Source organism: Pyrgilauda ruficollis, unplaced genomic scaffold (genome assembly GCF_017590135.1).
Source record: "Pyrgilauda ruficollis isolate IOZ18807 unplaced genomic scaffold, ASM1759013v1 scaffold93, whole genome shotgun sequence".
Classification (NCBI taxonomy): Eukaryota; Metazoa; Chordata; class Aves; order Passeriformes; family Passeridae; genus Pyrgilauda; species Pyrgilauda ruficollis.
The window spans coordinates 247,889-255,787 of record NW_024531377.1 but is presented as its reverse complement, the minus strand read 5'-3'; the positions used below and the strand labels follow the sequence as shown (position 1 = coordinate 255,787).

The 7,899-nt window shown below is 46.2% G+C and overlaps 1 protein-coding gene across 1 annotated transcript; it reads left to right on the top strand.

The window, feature by feature from the left end:
- The first annotated feature begins 5,315 nt into the window (after positions 1-5,315).
- Positions 5,316-7,623, top strand: LOC121365294 (cystatin-like). The gene is made up of 3 exons (XM_041489351.1): positions 5,316-5,609; positions 6,104-6,217; positions 7,218-7,623. Exons 1-3 carry the CDS (start codon positions 5,331-5,333, stop codon positions 7,293-7,295), a joined length of 471 nt encoding a protein of 156 aa, XP_041345285.1. The 5' UTR covers positions 5,316-5,330; the 3' UTR covers positions 7,296-7,623.
- The last annotated feature ends 276 nt before the right edge of the window (positions 7,624-7,899 follow it).

Below are 7,899 nucleotides of genomic sequence, written 5' to 3'. Positions count from 1 at the left end.
TCACTTCTTTGAATAAAAATACTGCTCTGGAAGTGAGTCTTTACTTGTGCACTTGAACTTGCTGAAACCTGAAGGATTGATAACTATAAATGTGGGCTGCAGCATGGCCTGTAGATTAACTGTATGTTAATTAAAAAATGATCATTGATGCAGTAATCTTATTTATGTGTGGCAGTCACACTCTTCTGCAAGGCCCTTTCATGTTTTGGAGTTGGGCTGGTCTTTTTGCTGGATGTGCATGCATAGAGCAGCAAGTGAGCCACTGGTGGGGTGAATTTTGAGGTTATTCACAATTTCACTTCCTTCTTGAGTGAAAAATCTTAGTGGCAAAGTATCCCAGTTTGTCTGGTATGGGTGACTGGTTTTGTTTGCAAGCTACCTTGATGATTCCTCTCTTGCAATTGTTAAACACAGTAGGTATTCCTGCCCCTTCCCATGCTTCAAATCCAACAAGCACAATGTAGAAAAGAGTCTAAATCCTTCCTAATGAGAAGCAGTGAGGAATCCTGCTGGCAAGTCAGCCCCTTGAGAACAGGCTGTTCTCAGCACTCAGATGTTTCATAGATTCAAGTCTTGCTTCCCCATTCCCTGCAATAAAGCCTCTAACCAGGCAGAGTTTTCTGCTCTGAAATGCTGGGCAGACAGGAATTGCAACCACTTCAAATCTTAAAACACAGGTTGTACCTCTGCTTGTATATGAGGATTGTGAAAATATCCAGGCTATGGACCACTGATTTGTCTTTCAATGACAAATCTTTTATTTGAGAGCAGAACAGTTGTCTTTTAAAAATAAAACAACAAAACTAAATAAAAAAAATCAAACACACCTCCCTGACCTCAGAATGAAAAAAACCAAGCAATTGCATGTCTGTGGAGTGCCATGCAATCCAAAGTAGTCTGGCATCTGGCTTGGATCTGCTGGCATCATAGCAGAGGAGCTGACTTGAACCAACGAAAACTTGAGGCCCTGGATGGCCTTTTAATTGTGTGTTTTTGCAAGGATTAGGGATTTGTAGTCTTGCTCTTGAAAAAGGGCCCTCATCATAAATATGTAGTTAAAGTGTGATACCATGCTGAGTGAACACTCAAATTCATGCTATGCCCTGAAGCCCTTGGACTTCGAAGTAATGAAGTTACACTACAAACTGTTGATGAGGGAGGAGAGGAACTATTTGATTCACGGAGAGAACAAGAGTGGTGTGACTGTGAGCCAGCTCCTGGGGAGCTTGGGGGAGCTCTGCATGGACATGGTGCTACTGATTTCCCCTCTGGGCTTCCAGGGATCTGCAAAGCCACAGAGCTCTACTCTTTGTATCCCAGTCTAGTATCCCAGCAGGCTGCTGGAGGGCCAGTTTCAGCACAGCACACAAACATACACTTCATTTAAGGCGTCTTCTTAGTCATGTCAAGTCACTGGTATTCCTCAGAAGCTAAGCTTAAACATGCACTCTCTGTTTTGGGTTGGATTGGAGAACTCATTTTCTTGTCAGCTCTGGGAAACAATTCCTGGGGAAGACAAAAACATGCAATAAGTACTAATGAACACAAATCCCACACAGCAAAGCTATTTCTCCTGCAGGCTGAGGCAAATACATAAGATGAAGAATAGAGAGAAAAGAGAATGGCCAAATTATTCTTAGTAAATACAAGCTAATGTAGCCATCAAAGGCACCAGACTGCAGAAAATCTCTGGTGATAATTTTGAATATGTGGTATTGCTGTGCCAGTATTTATATTTCTCAGAGTAAAAAAAGGATTCTGCTGCAGAGGGATTTTTTGCTAAAATCCCAAGTGCACCAGTACTTCACTTAAACCAGCACCCACTTTCAGTACTGTGGGTCCACTGTTTCAGTTGCACAATCTGACCACAACTGATTGCATGCAGTTATTTGAAATGCAGCTTTTCCTGCTGCCAATTACTTCGTTTACTGCTTGTGTGTAAACAACAATGTTTCCCCTCATAGGCATAAGGGCAGATTAACTGCAGTAATTACTAAACAGATGTCTGCAAGTGAATACCCATTTCTTAGAGGCAGATTATCTTCTGCACTAGCATAAGGGAAAGGGATTCAAAGCAGGTGCTGCTGTCACCCCACAAGTGATGTGAGCAGCCTGGGGCTCAGCAGAGGGCTGTGTAGGTCCTGACGCCTCTGCAGGGTGATAATCATTGACCTACTTGAGATCACTACTGGGAGATGTTTGGCACTTAATTCCTAAAAGTGACCACCAATAAGTGAACAGCCCTCAGTGCTGCCTACACTCTTTCCTGTTAATTGTTTTTTCTGTTCCCAAGAAATCTAAGGCTGTGCTTTCAAGAGGGCTCAACACCCAGACTGAGAGCCTGTGTTTCCCAATAGCTCTATTCCCACTGAATTGTCCGAAAGGTGCACTCAGCACTAAGTGCTAAGCTTATTTAGGAGTCTTTGAACTTGAGAGGGGGGTCTCTAATCCAGTTGTACTGCCAGCACAGAAATATGTTCAGAGCAGCCCTTTAGTGCCCTTGAAGCCTCTCCTGGCATATATTGCTTTTCAGCTGAGCAATCACCTTGCAGCCTATCCAGAAAAGCCACTATTGGCTTTTGGCAAGAGCTTGCCAGTGTGTGAAGGTGTGTGTACATCCAGAAGAGATGTGGCTGTGTCCTATTTCATTGGGTGTTTTCAAATCAGCTGTCTGGATTTCAGAGGCCAGTCTTTTGAAGCTGAGAGACAAGACAGAGACCTGGTTTTCTTCGCATGGACAAGTCATGGCATTGCCTCCATTCCTCTCCTGAAAAAGAACGCCTCTGCATGCCACAGCAGGGAGTGGTGACCACGAGTCTCAAAGGCAGGCAGAGACTCTTTCTTCCACCATCACTGAATAAGCTGATATGGGATGGGTTTGTTTCCATAAGCAGAGGACACTCTTCTACTGCAGTGAAATAGTTTTGCCTTTGGTATTGAATCACTCTCAGACCCATCTCATAAACTGCTGACTGTCTTGCTCAAGAGCCCTTTTTTTTGTGAGCCCCTGGGACTCATGTGAACATATGCAAACCCTGCATTTGGTTCTGGCAGCCAGTTTGACAGAGGAAAACTTGGAAATTTAACCTTAATTTATGATTGATGTATTTTAAAAAGGAGTCAAAAAGCAGATTAAAAAGGCATTTAGAATGTCTTGGGTTTGAGATATTTCAAAGGTAATCTCCTACCTGTAGGGAGCGTGATTATTTTTTGCGATCTGAGGTTTGCTATCTCATTACTGAGTGACGACAAAAGCCGTTGTTCCTCCCTGTGAGAGCCATGCAGAGATTAGAGCTCTGCAGGCAGTGCTTTCCAGCCCTGCAGGAACCAGCCAAAAAGGCTGTTATCTTTAGACAAATGCAGATAGCAGGCCTGGAGGGGCGGTGCTCAGATAAAGCGTGAGGGGCTGCCACAATGGAGATTTTTCTGGGAAGTTCAACCAAACTCTGGGAGTGTGTTCAACAGGAATTGCCCTGTGTACACGTTAGGAATTGCAAAGTGGAGAAATTGCCACATTTAAAGATACTCTTTCTGTTAAGAGCACAAGCCCCCAAGTTTATTTTTGTGCCATGAAAACTATCCTGGGGACGTGGCCCACAGCAACTCTACCCATTGATGTTGCCATCCAACTTCCATCTGCCATTTCTGTTGTCCATGTCTTTATGGGCTCGATCCTACAAATCTTACAATGAATTCAATGGGACATTTTATCTTTCAATCCTACAGACACAGAGCTGTCCATATAACTCTCCAACTGGACAGTGCCTGGCTGACTGGGTCTCTGTGCCCATACAGGTGACAAGAAGCTTTGGCTGGAGGCTACACAACAATTATTTGAAGGATTTTCTGCACATATGCATATATTGTAATGGTTAGAGTTGCAAAAGTGAAATTTTTATGTTTGACAACTATATTTTTTAATGGTGAAAGAGAGATTAGGGATGTCAGGAGAAAAAGCAAGGGATGTAGCAGTGATATGGAGAAATTAGTAAGCCTGGTATCATAAAGAGCTCACCAGTCCTGAGTGAAATTGAAACATAGACAAAAAGGCAGATGAAAATATGTTGGATATTGCTCAAATATCAATCACAAAAGAAGATGCTAAACCACTATTTTTCTAGTTATACTGATGGCACACAGTATTACAAACTTTTGCAATGTTATCATGAGTCTTCTGCTGCTTGGTAAGTTCTTTAATTACCGGCTTCTTTGTTTATCTGGTTATTAATGAATTTCTGTTTTATATTTTTAAAAAAGTAGCTCTGATAGAGCAAGATTGTTGCACTCTGCAGAAGCAAACGGACAAAATGCAGCTTTATTTCATGAACCAGGCGTCCTATATTCATCAGCTGTAGAACATAACTTTTTTGCCAAGCCTTTTTTTCTCTTCATAATTGCTTTGTTTCAAGTCCTAATTTCATGGGGTTTGGACTGGCAATGGTCAACAAATGCAGCATGTTTCTGTTTGGGTGTCTGCAGGTGATTTTGGTGGTGTTCATTCCGGGGCTTCGAGCAGCCTGGTCTAGTGGAGGTATCCCTATCCATGGCAGGGGGGGTGGGAGCGAAATGATCTTTGAGGTCCCTTCTAGCCCAAGCCATTCTATGATTATTTATCTTGCTACAAGAATGACCCTGATGTCCTGTCACTGTTGATAGCTCAGCTTGTTGCCAGCTGCAGGGATTTTTCCATGCTGGATATTACTGGCATCCAGGCAGCCTTTCCAGTCAGCAGACAAGCCCTTTCCATTAGAAGGCAAGCTGTGGATACTCAGGTGCAAAACCTCCTCCTCTCTCAGCCTAACAATTCCATGAGGCATTAAATCTCACTGGAGCTGGCTCCCTCATGCTATATTAAGTCCTGTCTTTCCAAACTCAGGGTTCCTGATGGGACGAGGGAGATAATGTCGGTATTTAGGGAGCAGACGGGAAGCGAAGCCGTCTGTCTGGGAAGCCGCCCCGGCCCCTCGAAGCGTAGGTGAGGCAACACCAGCGGTGCGGAGGCAGAGGTAGGAAATTACTCAAGGTGTTTTGTGCTGGGAACACAACACCGGTAGCTTAAAATGCTCTGTGGCTTTTATTTTCCCTTCGCAGTAGAGGGAAATAAGCACAAGAATAACCCATGAGGAGGCAGAACCTGGAAAAAGCCTCCAGTTTCCCGTGCCCGTGCGGGAAAGCATCTTCCTCCTTCTCCTCCGCTTTGCCCCCCCGCTCCCTGACCCTCTGGAAGTCCTCGGCCAACGCCGCCGAGGCCGGGAGGTCCCGGGCGGGGCGGGGCGGGTCGGGGCTCGGCCCAAAACTCTGCCCGGGCCGCCCCGCCCCGCGGCTTTAAAATGGCGGCGGCCGTGAGGGGGAGCTGGCAGAACGCAGCCATGGCGGCAGATAGAGTGTCTGTGTTGGTTCTGCTGGCGGCGGCCCTGCTCTTCTTCGCCGGCGCCGTGCGGAGCGCCGGGCTCCGTCCGCGGCTGGTGGGCGGCCCGCAGCCTATCGAGGACCCCGAGAACGATGAGGGGCTGGAGCGGGCTCTGCAGTTCGCCATGACGGCGTACAACAGGGCCAGCAACGATATGTACTCCAGCCGGGTGGTGCGGATCCTCAGCGCCCAGAAGCAGGTGAGCGACCGGGGGGCGGCACTCCCTGTTAGGGGGCTGGCTGTGCGGCCGGCCGGATCCCTTTGGGGAAAGGGCAGAGCGCTAGCCTGGGGGCTTCTGCAAGCTGTCGGTTTTTCCCCCACAGAAAGCGAATAAAAGCTCTATTTTTACATCTTGGTTTCTCATAGTCTGAGTGACCTTGAATGCTGCGCGCTGTGGAAGGAGCCAGTGCCTTCCCTGCGCTGCTCATGGGTTAACACGTGTCTCTGTTTATTGCTAAGGAGGCTGCTTTGTGGGACATGTTTACTTGGATTTTGTTTCCTGTTTCTAAGGAGGTGCCAAGTGCCTCTTTAGTGGAGGTTGCCACATACAATTCCCTGTGTACTTTCACAGTCTGTTTTCCATCATGTAACAGGATCGCTGCCTGCTTTCCTGCCAGCCAGGCTTCTCTCGGCAGAGAGCCCTTCTCCGTGTGCTGTGAGTAAAGTCGCCTCTGCCGACTTGTCTTGTTGCAGATCGTGGCTGGAGTCAAGTACATAATGGAAGTGGAGATTGCCCGGACAACATGCACAAAGCCAGCAACTGATATCCAGCACTGTGCTTTCCATGAGGAGCCCCAGATGGCCAAGGTAGGCTCCAGGGCACAGCCTGCTGACCCTCACCCTTCCCACTTCCAACCCTGTCCCACTGGCTGGCTTCATACAGATGGCTATGGTCAGTGTCCCCTGTCTGCCTCAGCTGCCATCAGAGACCTTATGCCTTTATACTTGACAAGGTAAAGCAAGTTTTGCCCTTGCAGAACTTGTCTTGCCAGTTGATGTCAGAGAAGGCAGGACCTTTTGGCTGTTTTTTAAGTGCGGCTCAGGCTGGAGCAGTGCATGTGTCTCAGTCCTCTTAAGAGCTAGTCATGGTCTGGATCAGAAGGGTCTGTGAAGGAAGCTCTGTCAGGCCTCCTGGCTCTCAGTCCCCATGGAATTCTCATCTCTTCTTTCCCATGGTGATGTAAACATGCTTGGCATGCTTTCCTGGGGAGTTGTACTGCTGTGAATAGAGCTTTGGGCAAAGCACTCCCCAGAAGAAGCAGATCTCCCCATCTCTATGTGCCCACCAAGCAGTTGCACAGGCATTTTGTAATGAGTAATGGAGCTTTTTGGGTGGGAGCACCAAACATGTCTGACTTCATCTGGCCTGAGTTTTTCCATGGTGCTTCATTCCTTCTGTTGATGGCAGCAGCAGGATGTATGTGCCCTTTGTTCCTGCATGGGTTAGAGGTGTAGCTGCACGGAAGAGAAGCACAAAACTGGTGTGCACCATTATGGCAACTGCAGTGATTTGTCACACGTGGCTTAGCTGTGCCTGTGGGCTTATGTTTGAGTATTACCCATGCTGAAAGCTTTCCTCTGTGAGTGGATAAAGGAGATAACCTGATTGTCAGCAGTGCTGACTGCTGAGCTTTGTTTCTTAGGATTTATTTAAGAGATGTGTCTCATTTTGAGCACAAGAATGCTGCTCCAGAATACTTGTCTGGAGAGGGCAAATGTAGAGAACCACAGGAGTGAAGAACACTGGTATATGACACTGTTTCATGCTCTTATATTCCTAACTACTTTTTTTTCTTTCTTTCCTTAGCACACCATTTGCAACTTCATAGTGTTGAATGTTCCTTGGAGAAACCAAGTGGAGCTGCTGGAGAGCAAGTGCCAGTAAGCCTACCTAGATTCCAGCAGAGACCAGCAACCAGTTGTTCAGATTTGAAAGAAAAAGGCAATAACACAAATGGAGATGGGCTTTATCAGCGCCTGTAACTTGGCTACTGATGTATGCTTGTGCTATGCAAATTAAACCATGTAACTTCACTTTTAAAGCACAGTATGATCTCAACTTTTTCTTCTTTGGAATGACTATTTTAGAGCAGCTGTTTTGGTCTTCTACAGTTTTCCCAATGAATTCACTACAGTATGAGAGTTCTTATTAAAACCTCTTGATATCCATGTTAAGTGACTACTGTAAACATAAAAACTTAATTAATAATTGCCATGATGTGTGGTTTTCTTTGATCTTCTGTTGTCTTGGAGGGTTTGCTTTCAGTGGTCACCTATGCTATCCTGCCCTAAGAGGGGGATGAGAAGGAGTATTGGGTCCTGATCACAGAGGAGACAAACCATGCCTGCTTGTTCCTTAGCCTGGCCTCTGATTTTGAGTAAAAGATGGAAGCCTTAGCTGTTTTTACTGAAGGAACTCTGCTATGGAGAACTCTTTCATCTTGGGAAGATTAGCTGAAGCTGTAATGATTTGGGTCCTGGCTGCTGTA

What these genes read in the sequence shown, in the direction of transcription:
- LOC121365294 (XM_041489351.1), top strand. Translation starts at nt 5,331, where the DNA reads ATGGCGGCGGCCGTGAGGGGGAGCTGGCAGAACGCAGCCATGGCGGCA. An exon ending in TCCTCAGCGCCCAGAAGCAG is followed by an intron (nt 5,610 to 6,103) that starts GTGAGCGACCGG and finishes GTCTTGTTGCAG; the next exon opens with ATCGTGGCTGGAGTCAAGTA. An exon ending in AGGAGCCCCAGATGGCCAAG is followed by an intron (nt 6,218 to 7,217) that starts GTAGGCTCCAGG and finishes TTCTTTCCTTAG; the next exon opens with CACACCATTTGCAACTTCAT.